This window comes from Leopardus geoffroyi, chromosome C2 (genome assembly GCF_018350155.1).
Source record: "Leopardus geoffroyi isolate Oge1 chromosome C2, O.geoffroyi_Oge1_pat1.0, whole genome shotgun sequence".
Taxonomy (NCBI): domain Eukaryota; kingdom Metazoa; phylum Chordata; class Mammalia; order Carnivora; family Felidae; genus Leopardus; species Leopardus geoffroyi.
The window spans coordinates 3,542,669-3,560,311 of NC_059333.1; the positions used below are offsets into that span (position 1 = coordinate 3,542,669).

The 17,643-nt window shown below is 58.8% G+C and overlaps 1 protein-coding gene across 8 annotated transcripts in view; it reads right to left on the bottom strand.

Annotated features, from left to right (window-relative positions):
* The window catches only part of SLC37A1 (solute carrier family 37 member 1), an 82,641-nt gene that overhangs the window by 16,133 nt on the left and 48,865 nt on the right, over positions 1-17,643 (bottom strand). For all 8 annotated transcript variants that reach the window (XM_045501279.1, XM_045501280.1, XM_045501282.1 and 5 more), the window contains 7 exons: positions 14,315-14,352; positions 12,524-12,604; positions 6,024-6,155; positions 3,615-3,705; positions 1,502-1,564; positions 1,097-1,182; positions 96-144 (listed from right to left, as the gene is read on the bottom strand). In XM_045501279.1, the coding sequence (XP_045357235.1) occupies positions 96-144; positions 1,097-1,182; positions 1,502-1,564; positions 3,615-3,705; positions 6,024-6,155; positions 12,524-12,604; positions 14,315-14,352 (540 nt within the window). The remainder of the gene's footprint in view (positions 1-95; positions 145-1,096; positions 1,183-1,501; positions 1,565-3,614; positions 3,706-6,023; positions 6,156-12,523; positions 12,605-14,314; positions 14,353-17,643) is intronic.

Below are 17,643 nucleotides of genomic sequence, written 5' to 3' on the forward strand. Positions count from 1 at the left end.
AGCCGAAGGCCTCCACGCTAATTTGTTGCTCTGCTTCATCAAGCCGTGTGGACAAAAACCGCACACAGAAGACAAGAAAGGCCGTGGGGACTCACCTATCGTGGCTTCGAGGCCCATTCTGCTGATGGTGGAGAACATGTAGAGCTGCGAACGGTGTAAAACCCGGGGGACAACCGGTCACCGTGCGGAGCCGGACGCTGCCCGGGCCGGGGGTTCTCAGACAGCCGACCAGAGAGGGGGCCCCTAAGAAGGAGCGGGGGCCCTGCGGCCCTCGCCAGGCGCTGTGAAGCCCGGTGCCCTGTCCCCACGCGCGGGGCTCCGATGGCGCCTCCCGCTGAGCTCCCAGGGCCGGGCGCACGGCTCGGGGCGGCTCTCCCTGGGACCCGCGCCTCAGTCCGACCGTCCCCTCCTCGCGCCGTCTGCCTAAACAGGTGCACCTGCTGAGGGGGTCCTGAGGCAGGGGCCACGGGGCCACACTGACGTTTTCTCAGTGAGGTTCTCTGCGGGTCTGCGTCAGGCGGCATCCAGGCCCTGAGACGCCGGACAGCCGGGCCTCGTTCCGGACACAGCCCAGCCGAGTGGCAGGCGGGCAGGTGTGTGCCGTGCAGGCCAATGAGTGACGGTACTATTGTTGTGACAATAGAGACAGGCACACAAAGGGAAGGTCACCTGCCCTAGGTCATTGTTACCAAATGCGTCGAAAGCAGTGGAAGCCAGCACTACCGTAGGCAGGGCTGCTGCTGCCTGGGGAGGTGGGGGACCCTAGAGGCTGAGCAGGAGCCTGTGGGGGAGGGGCCAGGGCCAGGGGAGGGGGCACCCAAAGGGGAGCCAGGGATGAATGAAGAGAGTGGCCCAGCAACGTGCAGAGGGCAGGGGAGACATCTGGGGAAGGAGGCTTGGCAGGCTCAGTGGGGGGACACGCTGAGGGGGTTCTGAGGCCACGGCCGGTATCCAGAAACCATGAGTCACAAATGGGGCTGAGCCTGGGCTGGAGGTGACGGTGTGTGTAGGTGGGGGGGAGGGGGGAGGCGGCTGCTCCTGGAGGCTTGGGGTCCAGACGGGACGGGGGGTGGGGTGGGATGGGGGCCCGGCTCACCGTGGGGGCCGCAAGCAGAAGCATCAGGCCACAGGTGGAGGCCCGCTTCTCCAGTCGATCTGAGATCACGCCCGCCAGGATCCCACCTGCAATGCAGAGGGGGCGCTTGGGTCCCCGGGGCAAGATCCCTCGGAGAGAGAGTGAAATATGCAAGACGGCAGTGAGGAGAGAATAATCTCCCTCTCCACGCCCCTGTCCACCCTCGCCGTTAGCCACGTCCCCGTCCCTCCCCGAGCGGGACTGTCCTCCCAGAGTGACGGCCATACGTCCACTTGGGTGATCTGACGGTTTGGGGAATGCGTGTTCCTCCCGACAGGAAGTCAACTCAGAGGCAACACGGACGCAGGTGTCCAAATGCCACCATCCAAGTTTCCATCCACGTGCGACAGGGAGGGAGGGACTCACCGAAGATCCCGCCCACGTCAAACAGGGTGGAGAGCTCCCCGGCTTGTCTGGCATCAAGGTGATCTAACAAAACGACAAGCGTCCCTGTGAGCGAGTCACAGCAAAGTAAGACCGTGCGTGGCGCTCCTGTCTCCTAGGCCATGACCTGAGCCAAGCGGCAGTTAGGGGTGAACTCGGGGTAAAGGAAAAACAGCAGAGGCTGCTAGGTGGGGAGACGCGCAGGAAGGATGAAAGCGAAACGCTCTTCACCGGAAAAGGAGGATCCGCGTGGCTCGGCCCAACTCCCACCCCTCTGGTCCAGTGTCCATCCCTGGGGTAGCCACGGGTTAGGCGCAGCCCCGAAGGTGCAAGAACTGCCTGGCACGGAGGCCCCGGCACCTGGGTGCACCCTGGGACACTCGGCGGACCCCGAGGAACTCCTCAGACAACAGGGAGGGAGCCACGCTGGGCTGCAAGGGGATCGAGGCTGGCCAGTGCAGGAGAAACGGGCTTGGGACGCATGTGGGACCATCAGTCGAGTCCAGCCTTTCCTGGTGTCCTCAAGGCACATACAGTATCCAAGGGACTTAGCTTCTTCCAATCGCTCAGACTGGAAAAGCCAGCAATTCGTGACTGGAGTCCTAAAAGTGTCACCCCTTCTGCAATCATGGGGGAACAAAGGAAGAAAGAAGGTATGACGTCTGTCTACACAGCGTGCGGCTTGCCTGCCCTAATGGGGGTCTCCGGTCTACACCGCGCGTGGCTTTCCCACCCTAATGGAGAGGGGGTTGCTTGACAGGGAGCAACCGCCTTCCCTCCTTCCCAGACTCTGTCCCCCATAACGTGGCGGTCCCCTTACTGCCTCACCTGCTGTCCCTCTGAAACTCAGCCCTCCTGCCCCGGGCTCACAGCCACGTCTGCTGGACCTTGTGGCCGTGGGGAGTATGTGGTGTGGGGGCCCAGGGCAGGCAGCCCCAAGAAGGGCCACTTTGACCTGAAGACTATTTTGAGTCGAAAGCAATCGAAGCCCGGCAGATTCGGGAACGTTCCTCACCTCGCCCACAACTGCCTACATTCGCGCTGGAAGGCAGAGCCCGAGCAGGAAGCGAGCTCTCCCAGACGCTCCTCTGCACCTAAGGGACTGGTCTGCACAGCGGGGCGGACGCTGTCTCCAAACACCTCCTCTCCCCTTCCTGCTAGCGTCCTCCCCCTTCGGGACCCCCAGAGCCCACCCCCTCCCGGGCTCAGGACGTCCTACTGGCCTCCTGTCGCCTGACTGTCTCTGGAGCGTCCACGTCTGTGTGGATTCCCCGTAGGCACCAAACTCCATTTGACTTCCTCCTGCTCATGTGTCTCGTGTCAATCTGACTCTCAGCCCAGCCACAAGGACCTTGAAGGGCAGAGAAAGGTCTTCCTCCCCGACAGCGGTCTGTACTCTGTGAACCCCCAGATTCCACGTCTCCCCTCGCTGCCACACTCCCCAGAGCCTGCATCTCCCGGGGACCCTTGCAATCCCTGTCCCCCGGCCCCTCTGACGGTCCCCGTGCCCTTTCGGCCGTGTCTGCAGCCCCCGCACTCAAGGCTCCTTTAAGAACCGTGGTCACACGCGGCACAGGGAGGGTGACGGTGCCACGGAGCTGTGGGTTCAGTCACATGTACAGCTTCGGCCGTGGCTGGACTTCGGGAACCCAAGACAAGCTGTCAGCTGTCCCTAGAACTAGAGCTCTTCCCCAAGCAGCCATTTCCAGGTCGGATTAGTCAGCCTTTATTATCTCAATCCCCAAGGCCTCCTCCCCGCGCTGCGGCTGGGACGTGAAGTTCCAGGCAGACTAAATTTAAATGCAGGCCGCCCCAGATAGTGAGAGCCCCGTGGAATTGGCAGCCGCAGCTGGGCTATAACGTGGGCCCTTTGAGCCCCATCAAGGTTATTACGGCCACGGACCTTTCGTACCCGAATTCTTTTTGTCTATACGTGTCTCTAATCACACGTTGTGTGGTTCAAAAGCACGTCTCAAATCCTCGGGCCCCACGTGTGCCCTTTCCTTCCGAGACTGCGGAAGCCGGCGCACGAGAGGGGCGCCGGTCAAGGCCCTGCGTGAACTTAACGTCTGTGTTTCCAGCCGCACACACTCACCCACGCTGGTGATGTAGAGTGGGAGCCAAAACAGGAAGGTGTAGCTGACCAGCTTTGCAAACAGCAAACACAGAGAGAACTCGATCACACCCTGAACGGGAGACAGAGAGCCGGTGTTTACCCCAACGTGTACTCTGCAGGTTGACTTACACGTGCGACCGAATTATGAATGACTTCGTTCCCATGCCATCGGCTGGCATCTCTGGCCTGGGCAGCTGCAGACGCTGCAGGGAGAGAGGATGCGGGACCTATAGGGCAGGGTGCCGCCTGGGGATGGGGGAGCAGGGAGGGGGGGTCAGCGCACGGGCCCGCGGCCACTCCCCCAGGGCGTGCCCAGAGTGCACAAGAGCGCACGCTGACACGACCGCCACGTCGCACAGCTCTGGGAACTTAGCGGTGAGAGGAGCTCTCCAACAGCGTGCCTGGAGGGGACATGTCGTCACCGCGCACCCAGCGCTCTCTCTCCCCGGACCGGAATCCACTGCAAACGACACGGCAGCCGCCCCACACTGAACAGCCTTCCCCCTGCCCGTGCTCAACACACCGGGGGTGCCGGGAAGTCACCCGGAAGAGAGACGTAGGCCTCCCCGAGGAAGCCAAGGTCTGCGGCCTGACAGCTAAGGGGAGACACCTGCTCGAGTTTAGGTCCACTTTTAGAAAGGGGTGGCATTTTGAGACAGTAATTCAGGGTATCACTGGGAAATCCGGGTGAGAGAAGGGGTAACCCTAAGGCAGCATGCGGGGTGCGTGCGGGAACACCCCCCAAAACTGGGCGGAGGACACAGTTCCCAAGTGATGTGATTTCGAGATTAAAAGAGTCAGGGTCTCACAGCGGCGACCCAATAATGAGGACGTGCGCGTGACCGGCCTCATGCTAACCAGGCGCCTGGCGTGGCGCTCACTGCGGAACGAATGGTCTCACGAAATCCTCAGAACGTGAGGCAAGTCCTACACCAGGCGCTGAGCCCGATTCGCAGATGGGGAAGCGGAGGCTCAGAGTGGTTGCCACACTGGCCCGGGACGCCCAGGGCGTCCGCAGCTGGGCCAGGGTCAAGCAGGCCGGGGTTCTGAGGCTGTTCTGTCCACAATGCCACGTTTCCTATGTGACCGTGGCACCCCGCCCCACCCTCAGCCCAGCATCCGGACCATAAGGCGCCACAGAAAAGTTGCTCGTTATTCACAACAAAAATTTAAAGGTAACTTTTTTTTTTTTTTAAACCGGCATCTCCTACAGGCCACCCACATTCTGGTGACTCTGGGAGTCCCGGCCTGGGCTTCAACGTTCCCCACTGGCTGGAGACCAGCCTCACCCAGTCACGAAAGGGTCTCTGGACCCGTGTTCCCCTTGCCCGTTCTCGCTGAGGGCCCACGAGGGTGCGGTCTGGGCGTGAAATCTGCAGCAGCCCGTCACACCCGAGGGCAGGAGCCCAGACGTTTCTAGGTGTGGTCCACGAGGTCTGGCAGCAGCGAGGGCCTGGACATCCTTCCCTGCGTGGGCAGGGTCTGCTGTCTCCCCTCTGCACCTGCTTCTGCCCCTGGCTCTGCCGTCCCCGCCCACCACGGCTCGCCACGTTAGAAGAACACATCTCCCCTGTATCTCTGCGAGCTCCCCGGATCTTCTGCTGAGGGAGCCCAGGACTTTAATGCAAGAAAAGTCTAAACCCACAAGAAATCGCACCCCTGCACCCCTCCCCCACCCGTCTGGGGTCACTTCTCCCCAGGCCCCCTTCAAGCCCTGATCACCCGCTGGCAGGTGCCACGCACGCCCGTCAGTCTGGAGCCAGGGCCCACCGCCTCCCCGCGGACCAGCGCACCTGATCTTTAAACCCCAAAAAGGTGCACAGGCTGCACACCGCAGCTGTGCGTCCTGGGGTGGCTTCCTGCCCTCCCCCCGGCTCGCCCTCCCCCTCACCCCTTCCCCAGTAGCACACGTGGCTCACGCGGACCAGCTGTGTTCTCCTAAAAGCACTTCAGAGGGTAGAGAAAATGGAGCGGGCCCACCCACATCACAGAGCGGAAGTCGGGGACAGTGCCTCCCCGGGACTCTCGGTCAGGGTCTTCGGGGCCAGGGAGGGGCTGGGCCAGGAGGGGCTTCAGGCCCTGCCGAAGCCAGACTTTCTGGTTTTCCAAGGGGGGACGGGAAGCCCTACTCGTCCAGGAAGCGGGTCAACGTCTACTCGGAGGCAACTAACTTGAAACCTTTCAGGCACCGGGTGTGAGGCTGACGACCCTGCACCTCACTCAGACCCAAGACCACCTGTTGGCAGCTTCTGGTTTACGCTGTAGATTTCTAACCCCCGGATTATAGAACCACGGACTTTTTGTTTAAAGCTTGATCCACAGGCCAGTTCTCTTCACAGCAGGCGAAAGCGGCCCTTTCCGAAACCCTTCCCAGGCACGCGTACTCACGGGGATTCTCAGGGCCCCCGTGAAGCTGATGGCGGCCATGCTGCCCCCGCCGTCGGCCGGGAGGACGACGACGTGGCTCTGATGGACCGGGTGCTTTCCGTCTGACAGCAGTAGGCACTGGATCTCGGGGTCCTGGCGGTGAAGCCCGTTGGGAAGAAAAGAGACATAAGGGGTTAGCAGGCATCCGGCTGAAGTGAGGCCGCACGTCCTAGGGCAGCCGCTGCCCCGCCGGGTCTCGGGGGCGGCCTGGGCCCCCACGTGTCTTTACAAAACGCTACAAACATACAAAATCCTTGGGCCCGGCAATCTAGGATTCTGCCCGTGAAAGACGGTTGGAAGGGCGGAAAAATACGATACGGTGAACGCCACGCCCCCGTTGGGAGAAAGGGGTGAAGCGCATCCACAAAAACAACATAATGTGGCAGCAGCAGTAAAAACAAACCAACAGCTTGTGAGGTTTTGACGCTTATGTCACATTGAGTAACAAAACGTTCCGAACCGCATTTTCATTATGATCTTACGGAACACTGAACACGTACCTATTTTTCTCTATCGGGGTAACTGGCGGGATCTAACGATGGGGGGAGAGCAGCTGACTTCTAAGCTGACAATGGTTACTGCCAGGTGACAGGATTGCATGTAATTTCTAGGGAGGGGTCAAAAATTCTTCACACGGCCCTGTGTTTTCTAAGGAGCTCACACTGGACGCAGGCGTGTTACCAGAAATTGCATGATTTTAAAATTCATAAACCACTTCCAATATCCTGTGAATCCCGCTTCTGGACATTCCTGCAGGACAAAGTGTGCCTTCACGAAAGCAAAGAACGGTGCTCCCCCGTTCGGGGATGGGGGCCCAGCCAGGGCCGGGATGACCTAATGACACTCTTCATGAGTGAACCATGAACTGCAAAGACTTCCAAAGCAGTGTTTCTGTGCATGAACACTTTCCACAAAGTCCAACGGTTTTGTCGCGCTTCCCTCGCTATAACCTGTGCAAGTTGGATATTCAGGATTCTCTTCCAGTGAAACACAGAAACTGGAAGACCGGGGGTGGGGGGTGGGGGTGGGGACAGTCCCCATGGGGGACAGTCCGACGCCCGCCGGGAGCCCCGCGCCTCGCCCGCGGCCCTTCGCCTCGGGACGGGCCAAGATCCACACCTCCGGGAGGCTGGCTTCCGGCCCCACGTGGCCTGGGGACAAACACACTCACGTGTAAGCGTACAATCTGATGTTTCCGACTGGGGATGACAACCCCCGGTGTGACCGCACATCTTCCCAACCACAGTCCCACAACAGCATACGGACACAGAAGACTTCCGTCTGAGTCTGTGCTGAATACGCGTCTCTCTCCTGAATGATGCTGGCTGTCCAGTTTAGGAGGCCACATCAATAGCAACCACACGCTGCAGACTCGGGGCTCGGAGGGGCTGCAGCGCTCAGGCTCTTCCCCAGGCCAGTCACCGCAATCTCGGGGGGCAGGCCGCGGGTGAGTCGGTGTGCAGTCAAGGCCGAAAGCTGGACAGGTTTTTTTTTTTTTTTTTTTTTTTAATTCTGAATTTTCAGGTGTGGATTATACACACAGGAATCAGTCCCGCAGTGTGTGGTGTCACCAATTTCATGAAGACTCTCCCCAAACCTATACAATCTCATATATCTCATGAAACTGCCTCTTCCTCGAAAATTAAAAAAAAATGTGTATTTATTTTTGAGAGAGAGACAGAGCACGAGCGGGGGAGGGTAGAGAGACAGAGGGAGACACCGAATCCGAAGCAGGCTCCAGGCTCCAAGCTGTCAGCACACAGCCCGATGTGGGGCTCGAACTCACGGACCGTGAGATCATGACCTGAGCCGAAGTCGGACGGACGCTTAACCGACTGAGCCGTCCAGGTGCCCCGAAACTGCTTCTTTGAATAAAAGATGTAAAACACTTGCTAACGAATGGAATGAAGAGTCTAAATTAGAAAACGTATGAAAAAATTTTATAGGAGAAAATAAAGATTTTCAGATGAGTTCATACCTATGTGTAGCTGTCGATACAGTTACTATAGTCTCTTAATAAGATACTGTACGTAAAATTTTAACTCCAGTATCACGAACACAGTGTAATATCAGTTTCAGGTGTACAATGTGGTAACTCAACACTCCCACACGACAACGACACTCGGTGCTCATCACAATAAGTGTCCTCGTTAATCCCCATCACCGGTTTCCCCCATCCCCCCACCCCCATCCACCTCCCCTCTGGTGACCATCAGTTTGTTCTCTATAGTTAAGAGTGTTTCTTGGGGTGCCTGGGTAGCTCAGTCGGTTAAGCATCTGACTCTTTTTTTTAATTTTACTTTTGAGAGAGAGAGGGGGAGAGAGAGAGAGAGAGAGAGAGAGAGAGAGAGAGAGAGAGACAGAATGAATCATGACCGGAGCTGAAATCAAGAGGCAGATGCTTAGCTGACTGAGCTACCCAGGCACCCTAAGCATCTGACTATTGATCTCACGGTCGTGAGTTCAAGCTCCACCCTGGGTTCCACACGGGGCTCCATGCCGGGTGTGGAGCCTATTTAAAAATAAAAAAAAGTCCATTTTTTGGTTTGTCTTTGTTTTTTTCCCTTTGCTCATTTGTCTTGTTTCTTAAATTCTACATACGGGTGAAATCCTATGGTATCCGTCTTTCTCTGACCGACTTCTTTCTCTTGGTATAATACTCTCTAGCTCCACCCACATCATTGCAAATGGCAAGATTTCATCCTCTTCTATGGCCAAGTAACATTCCGTTGTATATAACACACCGCATCTTCTTTATCCATTCTTCAGTTCATGGGCACTTAGGCTGCGTCCGTGTCTTGGCTGTCGTAAGCAATGCTGCTATAAACATAGGGGTGCGTGTATCCTTCTGAATTAGTGTTTTTGTATTTTTGGGGGAAATGCCCAGCAGTGTGATCGCGGAGTCGCAGGGTAGGTAGTTCTACTTTTAACTTTTTGAGGAAGCGCCGTGACGCTGTTCCAGAGCGGCTGCACCAGTCTGCATTCCCACCAACAGTGCACGAAGGTTCCTTTGTCTCCACCTTGGCCAGCGCCTGTTGTTTCCCGTGTTGATTTCAGCGGTTCTGACAGGAGTGAGGTGATACCACGTTGTGGGTTTGATTTGCCTTTCCTCCATGATAAGTGATGTTGAGCATCTGTTCGTGTGTCTGTTGGCCGTCTGGATGTCTTCTTTATGTCTGTTCATATCTTCTGCCCATTTTTTAATTGGATTATTTGTTTTTTAGGTGTTAAGCTGTGTAAGTTCTTTATATATTTTAGATACTAGTCCTTTCTCAGGTATGTCATTTGCAAATATCTTCTCCCATTCGGTAGGTTGCCTTTTAGTTTTGACAGTTTCCTTTGCTGTGCAGAAGCTTTTTCTTGATGAAATCCCAATGGTTTACTTTCACTTATGTTTCCCTTGCCTCCGGAGACACAGCTAGAAAGGAGTTGCTGTGGCCAATGTTAGGGACATTACCGCCTGTGTTCTCTTCTAGCATTTTTATCGTTTCAGGTCTAGGCCAGGTGTTTTGTAAACACGAAAACAGACTCACCAGTGGATGAGATTCGCCAGATAAAGAGAAAACTAGAGGGAACAGACCCTGCTCAGCCAAGGGAAGAAGAGTGCCTCTAACTCAGAGCAGGAATTGTACACAGAAACCCGCCTGGTCACAGCCCTTCCTGGTTCCGTAAAGCGTGTCTGGATTGCCCGCTGGGCTGGAGGAAAGTCTCGGATCCAGCCCCTCAGCTCTTTATCTAAGCAAGCTTGGTCTTTGTTGGGAAGGGCCTCCTGCCCACACCCACTCATGTTTATGCACAGCCTGGGGGCTCCTACCTACCAAATTCCAGTCCTTGGCAGTGTCTGGAGGAGGCAGAGGGAAAAAGGGAAGTCCTGGTGGGTTTTGTAAGACAAATCAGGGGGTGGGGCACCTGAGTGGTTCAGTCCCTTGAGCGTCTGACTCTTGATTTTGGCTCAGGTTTTTAATTCCAGGGGCGCCTCACTGAGCATGAAAGCCTGCTCGAAAGTCTCTCTCTCTCTCTCTCTCTCTGCTCTTCCCCTGCTTGTGCTCTCTCTCTCTCTCTCAACATAAAAAACAGAAACAAAAACAAAAAGACCCCACAACAAACAGGGGAGGAAATCTGCCTCCTCCTTATAGAGCCAGAGACCAACCGGGCGGACTGGACGTGGGACGCCGGGCACCAAGAGCCCCAGGAGATCTGACGGCACCGGCAGGGGCAGAGCTTCCTCAGCCAAGGCAGCCCACTCCTAGGCTCAGGACTCGGAGGGCAAAGGGGCTCCATGCGATGAACACAGACGCGCGCACACGGCGGGCGGAGGGGAAGCGTGCAATCCTGCCCCGACGGAAACCCAAGCCCACGGCACGCCCTGTGCTGCCCGCAGCCACACCGAGGAAGGTCTCCCCCAGAGAGCGTGGGTTCCCATCGGTGTGCCACGCGGAATCGCCTTTGGCATTAAAACGCCCACTCAGCGCTAAGCGCTGGCTGAGCCCCAGACAGCCAGAAAGACCCTCAGAGAAGCCTAGGATGACGGTGACGTGGGCCTCCGAGGGTGACAAATTCCCACCAGCCAGCCACAAGCCGAGCATCACAAAGACCCACATGGAAGAGGGTCCACCTGGCTCGTGATGCCTGAGCCTCTCCCTCTTTGTTCGAACTCGCCTCCCCTCGCGCCCCTGGCTTCACGTCTTTTCTCGCCAAGTTGCTAAGAATCACGCGCGGCCCAGACGCCACGGTGATGAAGGTGATGAGGGGGTGGGCGCTGCTCAACTCTGGGCCCCGCGGATCCGAGCTCGGTCACTCCGGGAGAGGGGACAACAGGGTGTCCTGCCAAACTGGAGGGACATCCTGCCTGGTGACCCAAGAACCCCCCCCCCCCTTCAGTGGGTGCCGCGTAAGGGACATGGGACCAAAATCTGCCCGGTCACGGGCACATCAAGGCCAGCCTGTGGTGTGGCCGGGCCTGAAAAGACCCACCAGGGTCTCTAAACATGCCACTGTCTCTCTGGTGACATGTTGGTCAACGGAAGGCAAGGGGGAAGTTACGCTCAGAAGACGTGGTTAGCCGTACCGGGTGGCACGCTGCCAGAACACGCGGCCTGGGGGTCTCGCCTCAGAGGAAAAGGTGAGTCTTCAGTAACAGCCAGAGGGGAGTCGCAGCCATTTGGACATCGGTTAACATCTGGTGGTGTGGACCGACTATATGTGTTCCTCCCAGATTCCCGTGTGGGACCCCAAGCCCCGAGTGGTGGGCAGAGAGGTCACGATGGGATCAGCGCCTTGTGAGAAGAGGCCCCGGGAGCCCGCGTCTCTCCCTGTGCTCTGTCTCTGAGCATCCAGGGAGAAGGCAGGCGTCTGCGAGACCCCAGACCTGCCGGTGCCTTGAGCCCTGACTTCCAGCCTCCAGAAACAAATGTTTGAAATGCGAGGGAAAAACGCGCGTCGTTTAAGCCGCTCAGTCCGCGGTATTCTTGTTCCGGCGGCCCGAACTAACACACCCAATTGTTGACATGCACACTCAGCTGAGAGTAGAGAGTTTACAGGACTCCAGTGGCATTTCCCCCAACTCCGAGAACCAAGACGTGCGAGACGTCATTTTTCCCTTTTCTGTTATTTCAGCCACCACAAATAAATTTCCTTAGGCAGTAAAGAAAAAAAAAGTAAGAAGCCCACGTGGAGCGTGTATCCTTCTAGCTGTTTGATTGAAAAAGAAAACAGCTTGTTATTTCAATGACTAAAACGAATCCAAAATGCCCCTGTGGCTCAGTGTGGTCAGTGAAGTGGAGCCATACGAGAAAGTTCTTGGCAGTATCCTGGAGGGGGAGGCCCACCGGCTGCATCGAGGCTTCCCTTCTGAGGAGGACCAGGCAGGCAGCTGAGCACTCGGTGCCTCAGTTTCCTCCTCTGTAACATGGGAGTGGCAGTGCAGAGGGCTAGGAGATGATTTTACGTTATCTCTTGTGCCCACCTCACTCGCCAGCCCTCCCTGTGTGGCCCCTGAACCCCCTGGCCCAGGTCTGCTCAGGCCCGCCCCCCTTCACGGCTCTGTCCACGCCCCCTGCTTAGGGATGGCTCCCCACACGAGGCCTGAACCAGCGCCCGCTCACCCGTCTCGGCGGGCTCTGTGCCTGGCATTTAGCTGCTGCAGGAAACTGCTGGTTTCTCCTCTGTCCCCCACCCGCCCCCCCCAGAACGTGAGTCCACGGGAGCAGCGGGGACGGTGTGACTGCAGCTCAGGGCATGGCCTGACGCGGAACACGCCTGGGACACGGGACGCTGAGCACAGCCGTTGAATGAGGGCATCGATTCCGAATTTGATTACAGACTTAAAGTAAGTCCAGCCTGTTGCCCAAAGAAATCACCCAGGGGCAAGCTCAGGTCTCATGCAGGAAACGTGAGGCCCAAGTCTGTCACCGAGGCAGGGCTCGGATTTCCGCAAGGTGGTGGGGGCTCGTTCGACTCACCAGGGGCTTGTTCTCGTCATCCGCGAAGACTTGCTTCTGCAGCCTGAATCTGTGTGCGCCGTTCTCGTGGCCCCTTGAATGCTGGGTCAGAAGAGCAGAGCGTTACAGCGATTCCCGAAGGGACAGCGGCGACCGCAGTGGCCACCCCAGAGCAAGGGGCACCGTGCAACACGTCCCAGGACAGGCGCCGGGGGGAGCAAGACACACGACTAAGATAAAGCAACAGGTAATCGGGGGCTCTGGACCCTCAGACAAAAGACGTGGAAAGATCTTTCTTGACGAATAAGCCAAGACTGAGGGATAAGGAAATGTAAAAACGCTGATTATGGCAACCTAATTGTCCTTACTGGCTTTGACAGTTTTCAATGATGGACGGAAAGGCCTGTAGAAACGATACAGGGCAGTGTCCTTCTCTAACGAGTGCGGAACAGAGGCCCTGCCGGGGTCAGCAGCGCGATTCAGGGCAGGGCGTTTTCACGGACACTAGTCACTGCACAACCAAAAACCGATCCTTACGAGCTTTGAAACGGAAATTCATGCTCGCGGCAGGAAAATGGCTTTTAAAACGTTTTACAATATCAACTATAGTTTTTTTTTTTAATGTGTTAACCTTCCTGAAGGTCGTGATTTTCAAAATCGGGTTTGTTTTCATTCAATAAGGCACCGGAACCCCTCTTTTCAGATTAATTGTGCTTAAAGGCTCCAAGTGTTAACAAGAGGGAGTCTCTGGCTCCCTCTCTTGCACGGCGGCGGGCGCTGTCCGGGAGCAGCGGGCCTTGGCCGTGAGCGAGAGGAGCTCCTGCCTGCGTGGTCACCTCCCACTGGGGAGACCAGCGGCAAGGGGTAAACGAGATGTACTGGGTAAAGCCGGGTGGAGTAGGAGGCGGTTAATCAAGTCAGTGATGTGCCCTGACTTCCCAGGCAGAGCGTGAAACACGGGTTTGGGGGGAGCAAGGGCTCCGTGTTTGAGGAAACTGATGAGCAGTGGCTCGGAGGGGAGAGGATGGCGCCGGGGGCCAGCCTGGTGGATGTGACGTCCCAGGAGCTGGCCTGCCCACAGGGGGGACAGTGGTTCCCCGACTGAGACGGGGACAGCCGGGGCCCAGCTGTTTATGGGGTGAGGGGGAGAGATTACTGGGTCGTGGCTCGTCTGAGACGCCTCTACAGGGGTGGCAGGCGGGCAGTGCCCTGTGTGACCGTGGTGCTCAGGGAGAGGCCCCGCTGACAGTGTGGAGAGGACTCCACACCGGCGCACAGGGGGTGCCGAGGCAGGGCCCGAACGTATCTCCAGTGGTGAGAGCACAGAGGACGGGGGAAGGAAGAGGCTGGGGTGCTGACGCATCTGAGGCTGCAGGGACCCTGGCGGGCTGTTTCGACGGCCCAGCGTGGGCCGGAGGGAAGGCAGGAGGCGTGCACGTGAAGTCAGCGAGGGTGGCCCGCGGGGACTGCTCCACGGTCAGCGGGGAACTGGGCGTGAGGGCCACAGGGGCTCCGCCCGGGGAAGGGACACCACCTGCCAGGCGCGGCAGAGGAGGAGGGGCCCGGCCTCAGGTCGGCCTCTGGGGGGGGACGTCCTGGCCCGGACTGCTCCAAACTTCTTGTCTGGGGGTCTGTCGCCACGGTCATGACTAGCCCTCTCCTGGCACTGCCAATACTTCGAGGGTGGGACCCTGTCCACACTTGGCTACCCACTGACACCGCACAGACCAGCCAGACTGGCGGCGGTCGGCAGACACCTAGCCGATGGCACACGGTCCCGGCAGACGCGAGGAGCGGAGAGGGAGTCCTTACCGCCACCAGGGAGGAAGAGCAGGCGATGTCCTTGGGATCTGAAACACCAAACAGAGCAACGTGTGAACCCAGGCCTGAGAGCTTCCACTGTGAGAAATGAGACCGCCACGGGCCATCTGATACTTGACCAGACGGAAGGGAAAGACGGCTGCCCGGCGGGGTGAGGCTGCAGCTGGTCAACCCGCCAGGCCGCCCCACGCCCCCTCTTTCCGTCCCCGGGACCACATGCTCCCCCAGTGCCCGCAGCATGGCCGAGGGAGCCACCGGCAAAGGGAGACCGTCACACGTGTGAAAACGTGGGACATAAAAATAAGCAGAGCACATGTGTGCTACGATGACAGGCCACGGAAAACGCACGTAAGGACAGGAATCAGAAGGAACTGTAGAGGTGGGACAAGCCTCTTTGGAGCAGCTGGTCACTTTCAACATATGCGATGGGCTCGTTAACATTACGGAATGGATTACGAATAACAGTTAGTGGGGACCAAACATCTATCGTGATTAGAGCAAAATGCCTTTTATCGAAACGCGAAGAAGGAAGGACAGGTGCAAAGCCACAGGGCCGAGAGCCAGACTCACAGCCTCCAGGAGCTGGGGGACACGGACCCCCTGCTTCGGAAGCCAGACGGCCGCCCTAACGGGATACACAGGTCCCTTGCTTCGGAACGGCTTTGAAACCCAGGTGGCCGCCAGAACCCCTGCTTTGGAACCCAGACACTGCCTTAAACAGCCCGGCCCTTCCTCCTACCCAGAATCCGGGTCTTTGTGTAACTTTTGGTAAAACAGCTTCACTGCCTTGAAACACAAAGAGCGACGGGGCTTTCAACTTCCCACAGCTGAGTTCCCTCTGGGGACACAGGGGTGACAGCCACGGGGGGCCCCACCGGACTGAACACACATTCTGCTGGACCAGCAGCTCTTCCACGCCCGCCGTGCGTGGCCGCTTGGCACTGGCGGTCCCGGTGGCACACCTGAGATATGCCGTCACTGCTTACAGTGATGTCAGCGGTGCGCAGGTGGCTTTCCCCAGGGAGGCCCCTGTGAGGTCCCCAAGGGTCAGTCAGGGGGTCGCCACTCCTCATGAGGCTCGGCCAGTCCCCACGATACGGCCTTCACTGTACGGGGCATCAGCACAAAGGACGCTCGGATGGGACACGCCAGAGAGTGGCTTCCCAGGCCGACCCAGAGGGGCCCGAGAACGGGGGACCGGGAGGGACCCCGGTCACAAGAAGGGTGGGGAGGGAGCGGAGAGAAACCAGCAAGGTGCACGTCGACTGGCCTCCCCTGTGTTGAGGGCTCTGCCAGCAGCATCGCCCGTCCTGACAGCTGGCCGTCATCACCGTGCACACGGAGCCTCCCGGTCACGGGGACAGAACACGGTCCCCCCTCCCCCGGCAGAAAGGCCCGTTTTGTTCTGCTGTGCAGGAGGGCAAGCGGCCTCCTTTAGGCTGACGTGCCCTGCGTCCATGTGGACCCGGGTTGACGGGGGACACGCGAAGACGGGCCTCGTGCACGAGAGCCCAGCCGGGGCCCGGGCGAGGAGGACGGGAAGGGTCTGAGCCTGCACGCCGGGTTCTCTCTGCTCGCGCCAGCTCATGCGTGGCGCCTGGGGTCCCGGCACGAGGGAATGTCGGGGACCACAGAAGCACCTCGTCCCACGAGGCCGGCTAGAGGCGCCGCCTCCAGAGGAAAGTCCGCGGTCAGCACACGGCAGCGCCCGTCAGAGCCGCGCGCACAGAGGCCCCCCGACCACGGCTGCGGGGAGACGGGGTGCGTGGCGGGGGCAGGGGGCTTCCCCAGACAGGGCGGCATAGAGAGGCCCACTTGGGGGTCGGGGGGGCTGTACTGCGGGATGAGGTCCCCTGCCGACAGGTACGGATGGCAAGTCTGGCCCGCGTGCCGGAGCGATGGGGTCACGAGCCCTGTCGACCTCCTCCTGGCTCCCGTCGGGGGGCCTCCTCGGGGGCTCCGACATCCCCGGCAGGAAAGAGAAGGGCCTGCGGGGAGAGGGGGGCCGGAGGCAGGGCGAGGAGGGGTGGAGGCCGCCTCACGTGCGCGGCGAGGGCGGGAAAGGGGGCTGTGGTCAGGGGAGTGCGGGTCCCACGAGCAAAGCCAGTCTTTCACTTCACCAGGAGAAAGGGGCTCACGTAATGGAGCGACGGTGGCAGAGAAGACACCCATGTGTGGCGTCTCTCAGACGCTTTCTAAGAGAAGAATTCCCACAGCCCCAGAGATAATCTCTCCTCTCTGGGTCCTAGGGAACCCCGGTCTGACAAACAGACTTAAGAAAAACCTACGCTCTCTGTTGCAGGAAAACGTCTCTCAAATGCATATTGTCTCTGTGACAGAACATAGCGTTTACAACAGACAGAGTTTGTTTTTTTTAATTATCACCTAAATGACAAAAAAAACCTTTTGAACTGTATCCACGAGAACACATCCCAGGGACCTAAGGGATCTGTGGCCAAAATGCGAGAAAGTCTGAATGGGTGAGCAGGCACCTGTTACACCCCAACCTCACCGTCTACCGTGTGACCTTGGGCAGGGCGCCCACAGCCCTGGAGGTCCACGCAACTATACCTGTAGTAAGCCTGGCACGGTGCCGGGGACACAGGAGGCACCTGCTGTATGGTGACACAGCACGGTGACACAAGAAGGGCCACTAATTACTCAGAGGGCGTGAAAGATGACTCAAGTCCAGGGCACAGAACGGGGTGAGCCTCGTCCGAAGGCAGTGCCGGGCGAGGCGGGGTGAGAGCGGGGACCAGGTGACTGATCTGGCTCTGGGGGCGGGGGGGCAGGTTCCCCGAGAAACCTGCCCCAGACCGTGAAGGGTGCGGGAGCAGGAGGGCGGGCGTGGGGGGGCCGGGAAGGGGGAGTGGGCAGACACCGCGGGTGCAGCCGCGGAGGGGAGGCACGGGGGCTCGGCCAAGGGCCCGGGTCGCCTGTGGCGAGGGCGCAAAACCGCCTGGACGGGGCCGGGGGCACGGGCTCCGAGTCCAGGCCTCCGTCCCACAGCACCGCTCTGCCCAGGGTGCCTCAGGCCGCCCCTGTGGTCAGCACGTGGCCTTTCTCCTCAGGTCAAGGACAACCCAGGAGCAGGGGAACGAAGTTCAGGTCCGTCCCCGGGGATCTGTAAGCCTCCGGACAACTTCCTGGGCAGGGTCCCTGGCCTCACGGCTCGGCAGGGCCGGGAAAGCAGCTCGGGGGTCACCGCAGGCGCCGGACGGAGAGGGGGCCCCCGACCAGGGCTGGTGGGAGGGCAGCTCCAGGAAAGCCCTGCGTGGACCCTCTCTGCCTTGTCCCGCCCCCTCGGAAGACACAGGAGC